At 34.3% G+C, this 20,734-nt stretch overlaps 1 protein-coding gene across 3 annotated transcripts in view; it reads right to left on the bottom strand.

Annotated features, from left to right (window-relative positions):
• Positions 1-366: 366 nt before the first annotated feature.
• LOC149807493 (cystathionine gamma-lyase-like) overlaps positions 367-20,734 on the bottom strand; it is a 56,969-nt gene continuing 36,601 nt past the window's right edge. For 2 of the 3 annotated variants that reach the window (XM_089967175.1, XM_089967183.1), the window contains 4 exons: positions 18,727-18,848; positions 17,473-17,525; positions 9,970-10,108; positions 367-2,945 (listed from right to left, as the gene is read on the bottom strand). In XM_089967175.1, the coding sequence (XP_089823301.1) occupies positions 2,934-2,945; positions 9,970-10,108; positions 17,473-17,525; positions 18,727-18,848 (326 nt within the window). In that variant the 3' untranslated portion in view covers positions 367-2,933. Of the gene's footprint in view, positions 2,946-9,969; positions 10,109-17,472; positions 17,526-18,726; positions 18,849-20,734 lie in introns of those variants that run through there. The other variant, XM_089967193.1, reaches the window with a different exon arrangement.

The following is a 20,734-nucleotide window of genomic DNA, read 5'->3' as shown; positions in this document are numbered from 1 at the left end:
CAGGATAACAACCTAATCCATCAGGATAATAAACCTAATCCATCAGGATAATAAACCTAATCCATCAGGACAACAACATAATCCATCAGGATAATAAACCTAATCCATCAGGATAACAACCTAATCCATCAGGATAATAAACCTAATCCATCATGATAACAACCTAATCCATCAGGATAACAACCTAATCCATCAGGATAATAAACCTAATCCATCAGGATAATAAACCTAATCCATCAGGATAGTAACATCTAACCCATTCCGATAGCAATTATCACTAAGTTCATACACCTTATCAATTACAGGACTAAGTTTATAGCTGCCTTGAATACAGATTTAAAAAAGAACAATTTGATTATGCAAACACAAAACAAAATTTGTTTAATCAATAGGTTATCACCAATCCATCTAATAAGCACACATAAAAAATGTATACAGTGAAATATTTCTTGCAGGATAGCAGTTGTAAAAATGTAAATTGGCTATAATCACTATCTGTGCCATCAAGGGCTGCAGTACGCGAAATTATAATTACTTTGGCTATAATCACTATCTGTGCCATCAAGGGCTGCAGTACGCGAAATTATAATTACTTTGGCTATAATCACTATCTGTGCCATCAAGGGCTACAGTATATGAAATTATAATTACTTTGGCTATAATCACTATCTGTGCCATCAAGGGCTACAGTATATGAAATTATAATTACTTTGGCTATAATCACTATCTGTGCCATCAAGGGCTGCAGTATGCAAAAATATAATTATTTTGGCTATAAGCTCTATTTTTTAAAAAGATCTCTTCCGTACAAATACACACTGCACAAAACCTTGTACACAATCCCTCAAACCAGGTATACACAGAAGCAGTATTTTATAATAAACCTCTTTGTTACGTACAGGATTTGCATAGAAATATTTCTAACTTAAAAAGATTTCTGCATGTAAAAAAAACACACATAAGAAAGAGATAAACTAAGAAATACATTATTCTGTCTCTTTATATCTATATTCACATCTGCATAACGCCCTTTTGTAATTTATGGACTAATCCAAATATAAATGAACATAATAAATGCACTTAAGAAACCAATGAGAAAAAACTGAACTGCAGAATTAATTCAAGATCTATTTCACAAGAAACAAGGTTAATTATATAGCTTTAAATATATGAAAATACCAGATCATTTGATGCAGGTAAAAAATATTAAAATATTTCAGTAAACAGGAAGTAATAATTTAATGTATATCTCAAAAATGCATTTTCCTATAAAAGTGGTTTATTCAAACAAATATGTGAATTTTACTGAGGTGTGCAAAAACGAAAATCACCAGCAAACCAGTTTACAATGGTATTTTTTTCCTGGTGGTATGTACCATTGTAATGTTCCACAATACCAGTACTTCAGAAGTTTTGCATCAGTAAGGAATGTTCAGAAACTCCTGAATAATTTTGTTACAAATTTTATATCAAGGGCATATTTTTTTTACCTTTTACGACAATATTTTCAAAAATCAGTAATAAAAATTTAAAAAATAGCTGTAATTTTGACCAACTAATTTTGACAATTACAAAAATAATTATATTTATGAATATTTAATCACATGTCTAACACATGTCACATATGCAAATATAGCAGCCAAAGGGGATGCTGTTTAAAAAATTTTGTCCAAATTCAAATTTTGTAAAAACTTCTGATTAAAAATAAAGAATTAATAACATTTTTCAATTATTTTGGATCATTTGTTAATTTTAAGTACAAGGATTCCATTATAGGACTGAGAATCATATTAATATTTTTAGGACAGCTTTTGTTCTCTTTTTCACTGCCTCAAGTCCACTGAATATTTTCTCTTTCTCGAGTCGGTATATTTTATTTTTACTGGCCCTCTGTGACAAATGCCTTGTACATGTGTTGGCATCCCACTCACATGGGTGAAAGTTAGGAAAACCCACAATACTTTAAAGTAGGCTGGGGGTCAAGTGATATGCCTAAACCCCTTGTAGGTCCAGGGCAAAGCTGTGGTGGAAGGTGTACAGTGGGTGGGTTAGGATAATTTGGACATGATATTTTTGCATGAAACTTGTAAATGAACAATCCAAAATTCTGATTCCTTAATATGATCATGCATCCATTGAATCATTAATACTTAAATTTTCTCATTGTAAATGTTGATTGAAGAAAGTGTTTCTTTTATCTCGACACATTTTTTCCACCGTCAGTCTGTAAATATCAAAATTCAGGAGCCGAACATAAAATTCAAATGGAAAAGTTTGAAACATTATAATTCAGGATTTACGTCAATCAATATAATGCAATTTTTTTTATATAAATCTTTCTATGAAGCAAGGGATAAGGGAATAGAACAAATAATGGTAGAAAGATATACATGTAGGTACAGAACTGGCTGTGGTGTCTCACTCAAAATAATTAAGTACCTTCTATCTACTATATATCATAGTTTAGCAATGGATTGGAGACTTTAGCACTTCCCACTTGTTGCCAAAAACCTCTCAAGTGTCAGCACAATGTCTTTGACATGTTACCAGCTATACTGTAGGCTGAATCAACCCGCTTAAGTTGCAGTGTTTAGATGACAAACTTATGCAATCATTTTTAATGTATCATAAGATACTAGATATCAATAATTGCTTTTAAAAATTCTAAGCCCCCACCCAAATAAAATTAAATTATTGGTCCAAATTATAACTGTGGCATACTATGGTACTTATCACAGAATGTTCAAAAGCACTGTTGTATACTTCATTACAAAATTGTTGGTGGTACCCAACTCTAGAATACTGTACATGAAAATGCATATAAAACTGAAAGTGTGATAGCCTGGACTTAAGATGACAGCTGGATATGCTCTTTTGCCATATTGAATGCTTATTGTTGCTTGTTCTAGAAGACACATAGAAGACAAGCATCATCAAAGCTGAACCTGTAAATGAAAAACAGAATAGTACAGAAGAATAAACATAATTAAAAATTCTTCTCGACACATTTCCTTCTAATTGATTCTGTACCAATAAATGTCATCCCTGTAAAAAGTGAGATATTTCTTACCACTATGCAAGTAATTTCTTGTACAAAAATTATTACTTGTTATATAAAATAATCAAGTTTAATCTCATTTGGATGTGGCCGATGATGCGGTGGAAACTGTCTTAAAAGACCACACTTTTGGTCCCCCCAAAAATGATCTGTCATTTCAGGTCACAATACTCTATAATCAGTAAATCATTGCATTGAAAAGCTAGTCTCTCAAGTGAGGTGGATACTCATAGCTGTGGTCTTTCAAGACAGGAGGTTTCTCATAGCAGTGGTCTTTCAAGAAAGGTGGTTTCTCATAGCAGTGGTCTTTCAAGACGGGTTTTATTGTACATGTAATAGTGAAAAAAGACCAATGAAATCTGGATGATTTATAATAAATAAATACGAAGAATTGCCAATATTAATCTGATTTCTTCTTAAATGAAAGGTTTTGATTGTCCAGACAAGATAAGTGTATCTGGAATAACAGCAAACATTTATTAAACAACAAAAAATACCAAATTATATTAACAGCTATAGACTAAATATTGTCTTTGTTCCATTATCAAGAAGATTCCCACTGTAGTCTCATTGTAGAATAGGCCTGATGTACCTTCCAACAATCTGTAAGAGGTGACTAATGGAGGCAACCTTTTTGATCTGGGACGCATTCCATAATTCTGTTTCATCTGCTATGTGTCTCTTGATTCTGTTTCATCTGGGATGTCTCCCATAATTCTGTTTCATCTGGGATGCATCCCATAATTCTATTTCATCTTGGATGCACTACATAATGCTGTGCATCTGGGGTGCATCCCATAATGCTGTGCATCTGGGGTGCATCCCATAATGTTGTTACACCTGTGATGTATCCCATAATGTTGCTTCATCTTGGATGCATCCCATAATGCTGTGAATCAGGGATGCATCCCATAATGCTGTTAAATCGAGGATCCATCCCATAATGCTGTTGCATCGGGGATGCATCCCATAATGCTGTGCATCTGAATTGCATTCCATATTGAAGTTCAATCTGGGATGCATCCCACAATTCTGTTTCGCTGAATGACCGTGAACTGGAATTATGCAATTATCATGGTCAGGTGCTCAGAGTGATGTATTATATTATTCTCATATTCTTCTTTTAAAGTTTGTAAAGTATAGTTGATTCTTCACTTTTTCTGATCTGACAAGTTTAGAAGTTTGAAAAGATCCATCTCCTCTAAAGTACAACATCCGAAATCACACCAAAAAGCATCTCACTTAACATCTGGTGCCATTTTCTTGAAAAACAAAGACTGGTTCACTTCTGAACCAGTCCGTTTTCTTCTAAATGGGACATATACAGTTTCTATAAATAACAAATAAGGAAAATACTCTTATGCTATTCTTACACAGCAGTCCCTTTCTTTTAAAGAATATTCTCAAATTTACGAGTGGAATTAAAGAGATAATAATAAAATGACAGAAGCAATTTTGATTGCTTCATTTTATTCTTTAATGTAGCAAAACAAGTGTAATCTATATGTAGACTTGCAGTAAATGTAATCTGGTGAAAAACGCATAATGACTATGACAAAAGCATAATGATTTGCATGTATGTATATAGCCAAGATTGTGCTGATGTGTAATGAAACCCTAAACATATAATATATTATGAAGGAGAAAAAAGAAAAGATCTACTTAGATCTCTATGGTTGTTGCTGTTTGGGGTTTAACACCATTTCTCAGCACAAGATAGGCTATACATGGCAGTCAGTATAATTGGTGGAGGAATAACCTGGGAAAACCCCAGTAAGAACCACTAACCCAAAGGAATCTACTGGCAAGCTATCATGCATACTGTATACCTACATTGGCTGAGCCCAAGACATGAACCTACATGGACAAAGGTGAGATGGCAATGATCAGTAAAGGCAAGCATTTTATACCACTGCTCAGTCACCAGGGGCCACCCTTGTAAGCATATTGGGAAACATGAAAATCATAAAAATTTAAGAAATTCTGGCTCCGAGGACTGAAAGGTGTAATACTATATATATATATCAATGCAAGCATGCTTGTTCTTTGCAAGGAATATTAGGATTTACATTCTTCAATGTTCAGCTTGGAAGAAAAAATAGGTAAATCACTAATTTACCTAAAATGGAATTATTGGATTAACATGGTCTGGTGTGCCATAGATACTGAAAGTGATGGATAAACAGAGGAATGCAAGCCATTTAGGAAAGTGGTCAGCAAGCAATCTGAATATATCTGCAAGAAGGTTGTTGTTGTTGTTGTAGGGTTTAACGTCATTTTTTCAGCACACGATAGGCTATACTTGGCGGCCAGTATTAATGGTGGAGGAAGAACCCGAGAAATCCACGGAAAGAACCACCGACCCTCGAGAAGCTACTGGCAAGCTTTCTCACATACCCACATTGGCCGAATCCAAGATTCGAACCTATGCAGACAGAGGTGAGATGGCAGTGATCCATAACGGAGAGCGCTTTAGACCACTCGGCCACTCAGGGCCCCCTGCAAGAAGGTAACATCTTACCTATAATTTTGTAATTACTGACTTCCCGTTCCTTGTATATGCAATGGTTTTATCAATGTAATTTTATAATACATTAACATTATATGTACTGTATTCATCAATTATTAGCAATATATTTCAGCCAAGCATCAAATTTGCCAATGCCTTCATACATCCTGCTAATGCAATAATCATTCTGCAACCGAAGTTCCCAGGTGGATTTGGTTATTTGACATATATCCATAACTATCATTGTCTATGATTAATATGACTGGTCTTCCTGTTTTCAAGCATAATCTGTCTCTCTGTCTGTCTGTCTATGTATCTAACTACCTATCTATATAAGACTATCTAGCTCTCTAATTTTCTATCTGTCTAGTTATTTATCTATCTGTCTAGTTATTTATCTATATGTCTAGTTATTTATCTATCTGTCTAGTTATTTATCTATATGTCTAGTTATTCATCTGTCAAGCAATAGAGATGCCAATGGGTACCTGAATACCCGCCCATTAATAATAACCTGGGTAATAAAATGAACAACCGGGTACCTGTTAAAAAAAGTATTCCAAGTTCAGATCTAGACACAGAATAATGATTACGATTCAAGGCTCATGTCGTGTGCACATTTATTCATCATCACAGGCTGTATAGCTGCTTACAATTTACTTATCATACATGTACTATACAAAGGAGGACACTTTACTCCTTTCTCGCATGACCAATTTAAGATTCAATGCTGTTATTTAAAACTAGACCGTCCTAACTTTGTGCCTGTCCATGGTTCATATGCCATTTTTCTCGCAACTTCAATGGGCTTGTTTTGAGATCCTGATGCTATTAACTAGGCCAGCACCTTTCGTCAACAGCAACAGTAAGTACTGATTAAGAAATATTTGACCAAATAAAATTTAAATAAGTACTACAATTCAAATAAAAGAATGCACAATATAAAGATCCAGTTTAACTAACATCATTTTTTCCTCAAGTTTTTGTCTCTGGAGCGACTATTAGCTGTTTAACTTAGGGGCGCTGTTCATGTTTGATTACTAGACTATTTTTTATTAGTGGGAAACCCGACAGATATTTTTGTCACATCAAAAGCAACACAAAAATTTGGTTACCATAATATGCATTTCTAATACCATGTTAGGAAAAAAATGAACGAAACGGACAACTATTTGGAATGAAATTTTTCACTGAAATATTTAAATATAAGAGAAATCTTTGTTATTTAATAATGCTGAAAAATATCTAATAAAAATTGACCATATGTGTAAATAAGGTAATTTATGCATTACTTTTAAATGAAAAAGTTACAAGAAAACAGATGGGATTCTTGAATGTGATACCACTTGTCACAGATTCATTCTACTGTGATACTACATAAGTAGCAGTCCGGTCTAAATTGAAAATAAATGGCACCAAATATCATGACCAAAACGGCTGTATCAATGTGACTGTTGGACGTTATATGGCTGAAAAATGTTAGAGGAAATGGATTTTGTTAAATTTAAAACATGCTGCACCAGACCTTTGTTAAATGACAAACCATGGCAGGTCGAGGATACTACAACAGTCAACATTTAAGGACTCTACAACTATTAGCGAAAGTTACTGTAGACATATAGACTAGTTAAAGTGAGTGTTATGCATAGTAAATAATTTCTCCATTTCTTTTATGTCCCCGCACTCCATACTCTTGTAGTAATTACTAATCCCCATGGAATTAGTCGATTTGTGACAAAATGTTAACTGCTGATCCAGGTAAGAAGCAAATATAAATGTACATTAAATAAAATAAATATGTACCTTTCTCTGTCATTATGGCATGTAATATACAGAGTGCTCTTTTTATGCTCAGATTACGCTTTTTGCGACTTAGTAATAAGTTATGATTATATCTCTCTTGGGGTGTGAACATACAACCAAGTAGTTCAGGCTTACACTTAAATTAATTTCCATTTGATCGGGTACCTGGGAAACCGATCTTTAGAATTGACGGGTACCCTGTAGAATTTTCCAAAACTTTTGACATCTCAAGTAAAGTCTTTTTGCCAAAATATTATTATATGTATGATATGAAAGACAATCAACTTATTTACTGAGAAAAAAAATCACTCTCATAAAGATATGTTCCAAAGTAAATTTAGTAAAGTTACAGTTTTAATTTTCATTTCATTTACTGCCAACATATCTACACTCATGGTGGTTCAGTTGTTAGTGAGTAAAACTAATGATAGAAGGGTGCAGGGTTGTATCCTACCATCCGTTGTAGTGCCATCAATGATGAAACAAACAAGGAATCTATGCACCTTCTTCTTCTTCATCAATCTAGTTATACTTCTTAGCTGGGGCAATGCTCTTTATACAACATTCTGACCAGGCAATACAATTTTTTAAATTGGTATCAGGAACAAAAACTAAATGAAACAGAAAATTTTGAACAGCAACAAAAAGCCAAAAAGATCAGAAGATGAGAAATTTAATGAAACCTTTATTGAAATTCTACATGAAAAATAAGTTTTGCCCATGAACATGGCATGAGAGAGTAAATACACTACGTTACCTTACTTGTAATGGGTGACAAGACTAAACTCATTTTATCCTGTATGGAGAACATCATTTGAGGAAATCATTTTCAAGTATTTAAATCAACTCATTTCACGATATAATAAACTGATGTCCTGAAATTATAAATTTTCTAACAATATCATTTTGGACATTTGCACTGATTTTCTATATTTAAAAAGCTTTTATTTGTAACAAACTAATTTTTGAAGTCTGTTTCTCCTTAGGTCTATGCCAAACTAAATTCACTAACAAAGCCATCAACAACTTCATACAGTGTTAAATGTGGACAAAATGCTGCATGAAAACACACTAAAATATTAAGTAAACTCAGTGTGTTATAATCCAATAACAGGGTCAGTTATTAATGTTATATTAGGAAACATCTGTAAAATAGTGACTTAATTTCCCCTGTCAACACAAAGTTCTGCCCCTTTGTGATATGTCATTAATATACATCTGGTATCACTGTCTTAATCTGCATCAATACAATTTAATGAACATCTAAATTTAATACATAGGACATCTCAATGGAGTTTCAACAGAAAAGTAAAAGCTAGATTTTGTTGCAATCATACCCATACCACACTCTTGCATAAGTACATAATATTTTTGTCTTAGGTTTGGGTCCAAGATATGTGAATTTATTAATTAAAATATACATACCCGAGGTGATACAAAAAAATGATACCATATATGTTTAGAAAGAAATCAGACAGTGATACTAGGTGTATAACTGAGTAAATCAAGCAGTGACACCAGATATGTAAATGATTTGTTAGATTATGACACCAAATATGTTACTGAGTTATATGTGACCCCAGATGTATCTCTGAATAATCAGGCAGTGACATGATATATGTATCTTAGTTATCAGACTGTGACACCAGATGTACATCCGAGTAATCAGGCGGTGACATGAGATATGTATCTTAGTTATCAGATATGTAAATGAGTTAACAGACTGTGACACCAGATATGTAAATGAGTTATCAGACTGTGACACCAGATATATAAACGAGTTATCAGACTGTGACACCAGATATGTAAATGAGTTATCAGACTGTGACACCAGATGTACATCCGAGTAATCAGGCGGTGACATGAGATATGTATCTTAGTTATCAGATATGTAAATGAGTTAACAGACTGTGACACCAGATATGTAAATGAGTTATCAGACTGTGACACCAGATATATAAATGAGTTATCAGACTGTGACACCAGATATGTAAATGAGTTATCAGACTGTGACACCAGATGTACATCTGAGTAATCAAGCAGTGACACCAGATGTATATCTGAAGCTTACATTGTTAAAATGACTTGCTTTAATTTCTGTTGTTGATGTTGAAATGATTAAATTGCGAAGGACAGTATTTTGCATTTAATTCTACCACTCCTACTATCCTAAATCCTCAGGAAAACTGATCTGTCACAGATCATGATTCAGTCACACACACTGTTTATATCACCTGAGTATCAGTCATCGAATGGTGTTGTGATGATGATTCCATCACCGAATGGTGTTGTGATGATTCCATCACCTAATGGTGTTGTGATAATGAGTACATCACATATAATGATGTTGTGATAATGATTCCATCACCTAATGGTGTTGTGATAATGATTCCATCACTTAATGGTGTTGTGATAATTATTCCATCATATGATGCTTGTCTGCTCCAAAAAAGCATTTGCTCTAACAATGAGATTTTATGATAAATGAGAACTGTGTCAAACTTACTGCAATCTTTAAAGAGAATATATATGATAAACGAGAACTGTGTGTTGAATTTACTGATGCCTTTAAAGAGACTATGAGATAAATGGGACTTACTGCTGCCTTTAATGCCTGATCCAGGTCTTCTATAAGATCCTCTTCATCCTCAATTCCAACTGAGAGTCGAATCAAGCTGTCTGAGATTTGTAATTGCTCCCTTTCATTAGGTGGCACTGAGGCATGGGTCATCAATGATCTGCAGTAGACATACAGAGGCTCTTGTGTGTTAATATGATAATAAAAGTTATTCCATGAGGTAAATAATATTGTATTATTAAAGAAATTTCATATCTGATGAATATCAGTTTAAACGTCATTAAATAATGCAACAACTTTGTATTTCTTAATGAGTTTGCCATGATGTCAGATGGATATGCACATGTTACACTGAGACATTTCGATTACTCACTGACTTTATTGTGTGATATTGCCATACACATCACAGTGGCATCTGTGTGTGTGCACGTGATTTGGATTTTTAACATAGCTTTAACAATTTTTCAGTCATACCACTATGATGTCTGCTGTGTGGCAGTTTATAGTGATGTCTAGTGGTGGGGCATCATGCCAAAGATGCAGTGTATTCCTAGGTGTCAGAATTAGGGGTCAGACTGAGTATTAAAAAAACTTTGCCATCAAAACTGGGGGTTAAATTAAAATTTTGGGGTCCCTGAAGCCCACATGAGGGTAGGGGGCAACACTGCATGTTGCATCATGTCGCATCCTTTCACCATTATCCCGACATCAGGCCGACCAGTCCTAACACTAACCTCTTAATGCTGAGCACCAAGTGAGGCAGCTGCTAGGAAAATTTTTATAGGTCTTTGGTATGATTTGGCTGGGTTTTGAGCCCACAACCTCCCTTATCAGGTGGATGTTATATCCACTTAGGCTGCTGGGGCATAGTCAGTGGCATCTGCATTATTCAATGACTTGCATGTGTGACACTGCATTACTCAATGACTTGCTTGTGTGACACTGCATTACTCAACGACTTGTTTGTGTGACACTGCATTACTCAATGACTTGCTTGTGTGACACTGCATTATTCAACAACTTGCTTGTGTGACACTGCAATACTCAATGACTTGCTTGTGAGACATTGCTATGCATATGAAAGATTGACATTTGCAGTACTCAGTGACTTTGTTATGTGACACTGCATTACTCAATGGCTTGGCAATGTGACATTGCTATACATGTCACAGTGTGACTTCTATGTTACCCCAAAGACTCTGCTCTGATATTTAAGCAAATCTGTGATATATAATTGTTTTATTGAGAGATTACAGCACTATATATACCATGTGATAAAACCTGGTATTATATAACAAAGTAGTTTTCTATGTTCAGTTTGGTCAAATCAATGCCTGCTGTTTTTGATAAAGCATTATAGTAACCTCACGTATGCATGCAGGGGTGCTATGAGTTTTCATTGGGTCACCTGACATTTTACCACCAGTGTACCTGGTCAGAACATTAGAAGTTAATAATTGCACATGATGTCACATTATTTTGCTGTATTTCGTTTAGTTAAATTGCCCAAAGCTTTCTTTGCTAAAATGTCTTGTAACCATCAAATAAGTGACTGACTTTCATCCAATGATGCAATGATTGAGGTGATGTCTGAACCCTGACAACTGAAGAAAAAGTGCACATATTCTTGATGATTATGCATTCATGTTCAAGTATGCATTACACATAACTTTTATTTTATAATCTGACCATCTATTCACCCATTCATCTGGTTATCTGTTCTTCCATTAGCAATTCCTACCATAATTTTCTATCAGTTTTAGCATTATTTAAATTACTATATATATATATATATATATATATATATATACTTTCTTTTAAGTTCAACTACAAACAACTTGGACCCTGATAAGCCATCACATACTGCGCCAGCAGATCAGGATCTATGATGTTTCTTCTAGTGTAAACTCATAACAAACTGCATAGACACAGATCATCCAACACATCATGGAACAGCAGATCTTTTTCACTGGATGTTTGCAGTTAAGTTTTGCTTGGTATACAATCCAAGCTTTATTAAGTTTTTCAAGCCAAAAAGAAAGAAAAGTCATACAATACAACAATTACTGTTGTTTGATTTTGGTTGTGAACAAAATTTATGAACACCAGGCCTCAGTGTACATGCCTTTTATGTGTTAATAAATCCTTGTATCAACAATTGTATATATCGCACCGGTGGCCTAATCGGACACAGGAGGTTGAAAGTTCGAAGCTCCGGCCAAGTCATACCAAAGACTTATTTTAAAAAATGGTACTAGAAGATGCCTGGCTGGGCGCTCAGCATTAAGAGGATAGTGTTAGGACTGGTCAGCCTGGTGTCAGGATATTTTAACTGGGTGGGACATGATGCTAATTGTCTGTGGTGTGATGCACCAGTGCTAGACTTTTTAAAGCAACATTAAAAATCCAAATCACACACACAAACATGTGTCTTTTTGTGTGTGTTTATTCCAAATTGTATATATCTTTTGCTCTTGAGTTGATTGTCAAAATAAATGCTTATTGTTCGGATCAGTGGCCAACTTGTTTGTGCACATATAGATCTTCATTTCCTCTCGTGTAACATCTGATGAAAACCTTCCAGATTAAGACTTCAAAGGCAGTGACAATACTTAATTCCATCTGACCGAGATGAGCTGGCTTTTACATACACAAAATATCAAAAAATTACTCCACAACAATCTGAACAGAAGGGCAGACACTGACAAACAAGATGTTTTCTATGTCCCTCAAAACTTTCTATAGTACAAGTCATTGCGGTCATGTAAGCACATTTACTGATATAAGTTTACAAAATAATTTTATTTTTTAAATTTAATCGTAGTATAGTTACAACAAAGTTTATTCTATCATGATTTTTGAGTGATCTACACATTAACTGACATAACAAAAATTCCAGATGAAAATTGTCGATCGTTAAGGACTTTTACAATGGCAGTTCAGCATTACACTGGGTCAAAAAAATAAATACTGGATTGAACTATTACAAGGCATGGGAGAATCAAGGAACAAGATGTCATGTGCATCTTCAATCATCTCCAGTATGGATGTTCAACTATGAAAGGGATAGAATAGTATCATACAATAAGTTTTATTCTTAGTATTTTCATATGACTTTTCTTCAAAATGACATGTTAGAATGATTTACAATTTAACTAAAATTAATCTGAATTAACAACCGTCTTACTAGTCCTTTACATTTATGAAAACACATACATCTATGGGAAAAATAGGTATTATGTACGAACTGAAATAAAAGCTATGACATACCATACAAAAGATAAATGAAGTTACATAATTGCCTCAGATTTGATGGACTTGTGTGCAAACTTCTTCCTGCCAGTGTTTCCCCAGGTTTTGTTTATAAATGACGACACTGTCATGTCTCTGTTTATGTTTGTAGCACAACTTTTTTCCTACTGCAGACTCATTCCCTCTTGCATCATAGCACACAACAGAACCAGTTTAAATGAGATCACCAAACTTGCTTGACTGTGCCTCAAAATGTCGAAGTACATTATCATTCAATTTGCTATTAAGCATTTTGAGAGGAATTTATACAGTAATCTTCAATGGAATTTGGATGGACAAGGTGTGACATAAAGTGAATAAATGCCATTTAAAGGTATGTGTATTCAAAATCACCAAAATACACTTGTAGCTGTAAAAAGTGACTTAGCTATTGTACTATATATACTTGCTTATAATGCACCTGCAGATCCGGGTCTGTGCAGTTTGTTAGGAGTAATCTTTAGAATGAACAGTATAGACCTTGATCTGAGGTGCATTATGCTACGGCAGATCAGGATCTTTGTTGTTTGCAATTAGACTTAACATATAAGTGAGTACATTATGGTATATGCTTTCAAAGAAAGGAAAATTTTTTTAATATACTTAATTTAAATTTCTCTTTAAAATAGCCAGATTAATGATGCATAATAAGTCTAAGATGGAACCTTTAAAATGACACAGTGAATGTATAGAGGCAACGATAATCAATCTGCAATGAGCTAAAAGGTTTAAGACAATGTTTAATCTCATAGTTAATCTCATAGTTCACACAGGAATGGATGCACTACCAAGTAGTGAAATAAAATACAGATAATTACTGAACTGTGAGCAGCATGTACGATCAGCACCAATGACTGAGATAGTAAACAATACGTGCAACTGAGAACATTTGAAAAGCTCCAGTAGCCTAGTGGCTAGAGCATCTGCTCGGATGTGGGAGGTCGAGGGTTTGATCCCCGGCCAAGTCATATCAAAGACATATAAAAATGGCACTAGCAGCTGCCTCACTTTGCGCTCAGCATTAAGAGGTTAGTGCTGGGACTGGTTGGCCTGGTGTCAGGATAATGTGAATGGGTGGGACATCATGCTACATGTCTGCTGCATGATGCCCCAGTGCTAGACATCACTATAAACTGCCACACTGCAGACATCGTAGCGATATGACTGAAAAATTGTTAAAGCTACAATAAAAGTCAAAATCACACACACTTACAGCATCTGTATGGGACATCATGTGCAATGGCTTCAGTAAATATCACACCGTGACATTCACTGGTGACTCTGAAATTTGTAAATGGAAAACTTCTTGCCATTTACACTTGTTATGACATTTACCATCCACCCAATAACTGTAAATATCACGAATTTTGACAATTACTGTTCAGCAAGTACAGAGTCTATGGTATATGTCATATTGTTAATGATTAACATTGTTTTTTTCATCTAATTGGTATGTCATCATATCAGCTCCTTTGCAAAGATAATACAATTGATTACACCCCTGAATTGTCCAGGTTTTTTGTATGCTTTTTAATGCATGTCTGTGCATCCATCAGTCCATCTGTCTGTATCTTTCTCTCATATGCTATGTAACATGGATGATTATTATCTCTCTAATTCTGTCAACATACCGATATATCTATATGTTTGTCTACAAAAAACTGACACTTTCCAGAATTTCATAAAGAAGAGTGACAAGCATGCATCTAGGAATGTAAGACACAAATAGTCTTATTTATGAATTTATTCACGAATGTATTTCATGAATGGGTGAAAATAATAAAATAGTATGAAATCTTAGCTGATAGTAAGCTTAAAACTTTCATAACCTAAGTTTATCAAGGGCAATAATTTTGGGGTTTTTTTTAGGATCAAGTTCATCCATCCATGATTGGCTGATAATGAAAACAAAGGAAAAGTAGAAAGATATTTCAATTGTTGGAAGTGGATTAAGATCCCAGGCTGGGATAATGTTTTCATTTTAGACCTCAAATTACTAAAAGTAGGAGGGAATAATCAATTTGGACTGGTGACTAGCACCAGATAAAGATGTAGCAATCCAATAATAGTAATAATAATGAGGACTTTCTATAGCACCTAATCTTTAGAAGCTCTACGCGCTTTACAACATTACACAACACCTATAACATAAAAAAACATATATAATGATATTATTACAAAAAACAAACACCATGAAATTAGAAAACATAAAAACATGCTGAAAATATTTAAGGTAAGGAACATTATTAGGTCTTTAAGTTTGTTCTAGCAGTTGAAATAAGTAAGTTTTAAGAGCACTCTTGAATGGAATCACTGTGTCTTTGTGTCTAAGTTCAGTAGGCAATTCATTTCACGTTGCTGGGCTCTGGTATACAAAAGAACATTGTCCAGATGACTTCATTTTCATAGTGGGAATAATGAGTATACGATTGTCAGAAGACAAGCATAAGTATCTTGCTGGTGTGTACATATGGGTGAGGTCAGATAGTTATGTTGGACTGGACTCCATCAGTGAAACGTAGCACAGAGAACAAATTTTGTGTTTGATTCTGGATTGAATGGACAACCAGTGTAGGGTACAGAGCAGTGGGGAGGTGTGCTCCGATCGTGGTACCCTATGTATGATCCGAGCAGCTGTGTTTTGAACTTTTTGAAGTTTCTGGAGCAGATACTGAGATGAACCAGACAGAACTTAGTTACAATAGTCCAATCTTGAAAGTACTAATCAACATACAAGTGTTTTAGCAGCATCAACTGAAAGATATTTGCGAATTGAGCTGATGTGTCTCAACTCAAGATATGCAGCCTTGCATATGTTCATGACATGTTGTTGCAACATGAGAGTACTGTCCAGAGTGACACCTAGGTTTCCTACTGACTGTGTGAATTTAATGTTGGTGTTACTGATATTTATTGTTTGAGGTAAAGGATGTGTCTGATAAAGTCTTTGTGTTGTGATCAGAATGGTCTCAGTTTTATCGTCATTCATTTGAAATGTATTACTACTATTAAAATGACATTTTTTCTTTAATTTAGTAAAAGCAAGGCAAAATGCAGGCCACTGAATGCTAAAAAAAACTTCAGTATGGATGAATGGACAGATGACTAATTTTTCATTTCAACTTATACTTTTCAGAAACATGTCTTTGAGTTTCAGACTCTTTCTTCAATTTCATCTGTGACATTTACATAGATCTGTGCCATCTACAGCACACACTGCCAATAAATGTCCCAATTTCTAGATCGGATGACATTGTACTTAATGTTGTCAGTAAATGTCATTTATGCCTGGATGTTTACCAGTATTTGTAACATTTACCAGTGACTTTGCACCTAATATTGTCAGTAACTGTCATTTATGCATGGATGTTTACCAGTATTTGTAACATTTACCAGTGACTTTGCACTTAATATTGTCAGTAACTGTCATTTATGCATGGATGTTTACCAGTATTTGTAACATTTACCAGTGACTTTCCACTTAATATTGTCAGTAACTGTCATTTATGCCTGGATGTTTACCAGTATTTGTAACATTTACCAGTGACTTTCCACTTAATATTGTCAGTAACTGTCATTTATGCCTGGATGTTTACCAGTATTTGTAACATTTACCAGTGACTTTCCACTTAATATTGTCAGTAACTGTCATTTATGCCTGGATGTTTACCAGTATTTGTAACATCTACCAGTGACTTTCCACTTAATATTGTCAGTAACTGTCATTTATGCCTGGATGTTTACCAGTATTCATAACATTTACCAGTGACTTTGCACTTAGTATCGTCATTTGTGTCCTTTACGGACAAATGGTATTTATAGGCATTTGTAACACTTGCAGTGCCTGTTAAAACTGCACAGTCCAAGAGCAAGCTTCATTTTGAATTTCATTCTATATCAAACAAGAAAAGAATAAACAAAAATGGATAATTAATTGGATTATAATTATAATTATTGATCTGCTGGGAAGAGTAAAACTGAGAGGAAGTTGTACTGGTACAATTGTCTTACTGGCCTGAGAAAACATTTTGTTAATGTACTGTATCCAAAAGCAATGGGAATTGACATTATTCAGGTACTTTGCCATCACACACAGCACCACCTCATATTGACATCTAGTCACATAAGGTAACATAAGTAAAAGTTAGGTCTCTAGAACATATACCACAATTCAGGAGTAGGAAAAACATTAACAACATGCAACCAGTGATTGGTAGCTAGTGAACAACTTACGGCAACTCCACCAGACTTTCATACCCTCCTAAGCTTTCAGCAAGTGTGAAGATCTGTAAAAGTACAACAAAAACTTTGGCCACAGCTGCAATCTAAATTTTAAACTCTAAACATCTCAACTAATTATGTTAAGTGAAGCTGCTAACAAGTGACTGAAAGGATTTAACATTTCATGGCAATGTACAAAATGACATATAAATCATTTTGCAATAACCACAAAATATGGAACTGTAATAAACTTTCTCTCTTCAAACATTTAAAAACAGACCAAAGATAATATTCAAACACAAGATTAAAATCAGATTCTGCAAGGATATTCTCTACAGGCTCATGTTACAATTGCTTATTTGAATATTTACAAATACATTCAATTTTAATTTACTGTCCTGCCTGCAGGGCTATATATAAGCAGATTCATGCTATGCAAGCAAATAACTAAAAGCCAATGAAAATTTTTAATGCATTAAAATCAAGCAATTTAATCTTTTAAGCATTCATTCCAAATTTGCAAGCATATTCCCAATGCACACAGTTGATGTACTATGATGGCACAAAAGAACAATATAAACGTTTTGAATGTTCCATGCATTGTTTAAAGTCACATTACTTTATTACTGTGAGGGTACTCACTCAAATAGAACCTTATAATTAAATACATTATTAACTGGTCTTTGTCATCTTGCCATTTCATACATTCTAAAAGGCATCATCAATGTCACAATGGCTCTGTGTCTGTTATTATAAGACTGTGTTTTGAATAACTCACAAAATTTTAAAACAGCAACCTCCATCCCCCCCCAAAAAAAACAATGGTTCCAAGCCAGAAAATAAAAGTTTCCACCTTAAATTCCTATCTAGACCTTGGATTCCATAAATAGATGTTATTTTCCTCATCTTTAAAATTTGTCCATGCATATAAATTTGAATCTTCAAAAAAACTGCCAAGTTGCATGATAAAACATTTTGTGTTGATTGCACATAGAATAAATCATTCTATAAAAAAATATAATGAAACAAGAAGTTGCATTGAAATATTTTAAAACTTTTGTAAAATGACATTATCTCATATGTGCCACAATAACATAATGTACATGATGAAATGATAATTCCAATAAAAACTGAAAATTAAATTCCTGATAAATTACATTCTTCACTCTTTGAAAGTTTTATATCAAAATAATAATCACTCCCTAAGATGCTGCCTTACATTCCCAGTGTGAAACAAGCAAACTTTTCTTTGATCACATTGGTTACCTTGAGATTTTTTAGGAATGCTCTGGACTCCTCGAGTCCTCCTTTGAGGTAGAAAGTGACCATCCCACTGAAGCCCTTCATCTGTTTCATGGCCAGCTCATGCTGAGGATGTGACTTGAGGCCTAGTCAACATTACAGAAAATATTGTATCTTCCAATTTAAAACAAGCATCAAAGTGTGGACAGAGTAGACCTAGAACTGCAGTTACATGATATTCTCCAATCAAGGTTTACACCAGCAGTTAGAAGCCATGTCTGCAACAAACTGCACAAAGTCCAAACTTGAGTTTGAGGTTATATTTTCACTCAGCCAATCAAACATGTTACAAAGTAAACTTTGTGATTGGGTGACAAAATTCATGTGCAAAAGTTCAAGACCTCATCTGTTGCAATTGTTGATCTGCGTCAGTGCTGTTTACATTTTGAGCAAGTATTATGCATGCAGTGAGTATTCTGCACGAGGTGAGTATTATGCATTAGAGGAGTATCATGCATGCAGTTAGTATTATGCACAAGGTGAGTATTATGCTTTAGATGAGTATCATGTATCAGATCAGTATCATGCGTTAAGTGAGTAGTAGGCACGAGATGAGCATTATGAATTAGGTGAGCATTATACATTAGGTGAGTATCATGCATGAGGTGAGTATTATGTATGTGCAAACAAGGGAATATTCTGCCTAAGAATGATGGTGAAGTTAAAGGTCATATAGAGGTAAACTCTGTAGATTCTCTCATGTATGGATAAGATTGGTATGACATACAAATATTTGCCCCCAAAAGCCTGTTGCCAAGTGCTCCATAAAATGTCTGCTCGGAGGCAAACATGTTGAGGGAGCTGCAATAGCTCCCTTGGAAGAGAATCAGACTATACATTCATGGTTGTGGATTCAATACCAAGCCAGTCCTAACTGCTGTTAAATACCTACCAACCAATCAACCCAGTATACCAAATTATTAAATTTATATGGTCATTTGCTTAGTGCAAAAATTATGAACATACAAAAAAAAATTTGGTTTTTCATATAAAACAAAACCATACACTATCACAGCAAACAAGTTAAAATCATGTGAAAATTCAATACCAGATTAATATGTTCAAGAAAATTATGTGTTTATGAGAATTAAACATTGAAACCTTTCTAAGTGAGATAACCCAGGCAATAAAGCACTTGCCATCAACCACACTGCAATTTTGTTTCCCTTATAAGTACTAACAGTTGCCTCGCTTGGCGCTCAGCATTAAGATGTTAGTGTTAGGACTGGTCAGCCTGGTGTTGGGATAATGTGACTGGGTGGGACATCATGCTACATCACTATAAACTGCCTCACTGCAGACATCGTAGCAATATGACTGAAAACTTGTTAAAGCCACGTTATAAAAATCAAAACACATCACATCACACCATTACAAGACAATGTATATTATTTATCCCATGTATAATACAAAATAAATAGACTAATATACTAATGAGCTGTGGTTAAAAATTATGTCCTTTATTTACCCATGTCTAATACAAACTCAATAGATCAATATACACATTCTGTGGTTAAGAGTTTTGTTCCAGATTTAAGAGTTATACCCTTTATTTACCCATATACAGTACAAACTCAGTAGACCAATTAACAAATTCTCCACAGAGATGAAAGAAGTAATGTACCTTTTGCAATATGTCAAAGGTACAAAGGAGAAAAAAAATCAATTTTTAAAAATGATTGTGGTAAATAGATGCTAAGGTAAGCAAAATAGTTTTGTTTTGTAAAGTTTCTGTTTAGTAACAATGGGAACAAACGGGAACAAATAATTGCATATGTTCAATTTTCTCAATGACCTCTGACCTACTGCAAAGGAATGTAACTCTTACCTTACCTCTGAGAATGTAATGATTACAGTATTTGAAACAGCAAAGGACAATCAATTTTCCATTGCAAGGTGTGCAGACAGGACAGGGTTTATGATACAGAAGAGTACATGTTATACATAAACTGGATAATTTTAAAACTAAACC

Source organism: Sinohyriopsis cumingii, chromosome 1, assembly GCF_028554795.1.
Source record: "Sinohyriopsis cumingii isolate HCF-2022 chromosome 1, ASM2855479v2, whole genome shotgun sequence".
Lineage (NCBI taxonomy): Eukaryota > Metazoa > Mollusca > Bivalvia > Unionida > Unionidae > Sinohyriopsis > Sinohyriopsis cumingii.
Note: the sequence above shows the minus strand (reverse complement) of the source record. Positions and strands in the feature narration are given on the sequence as shown.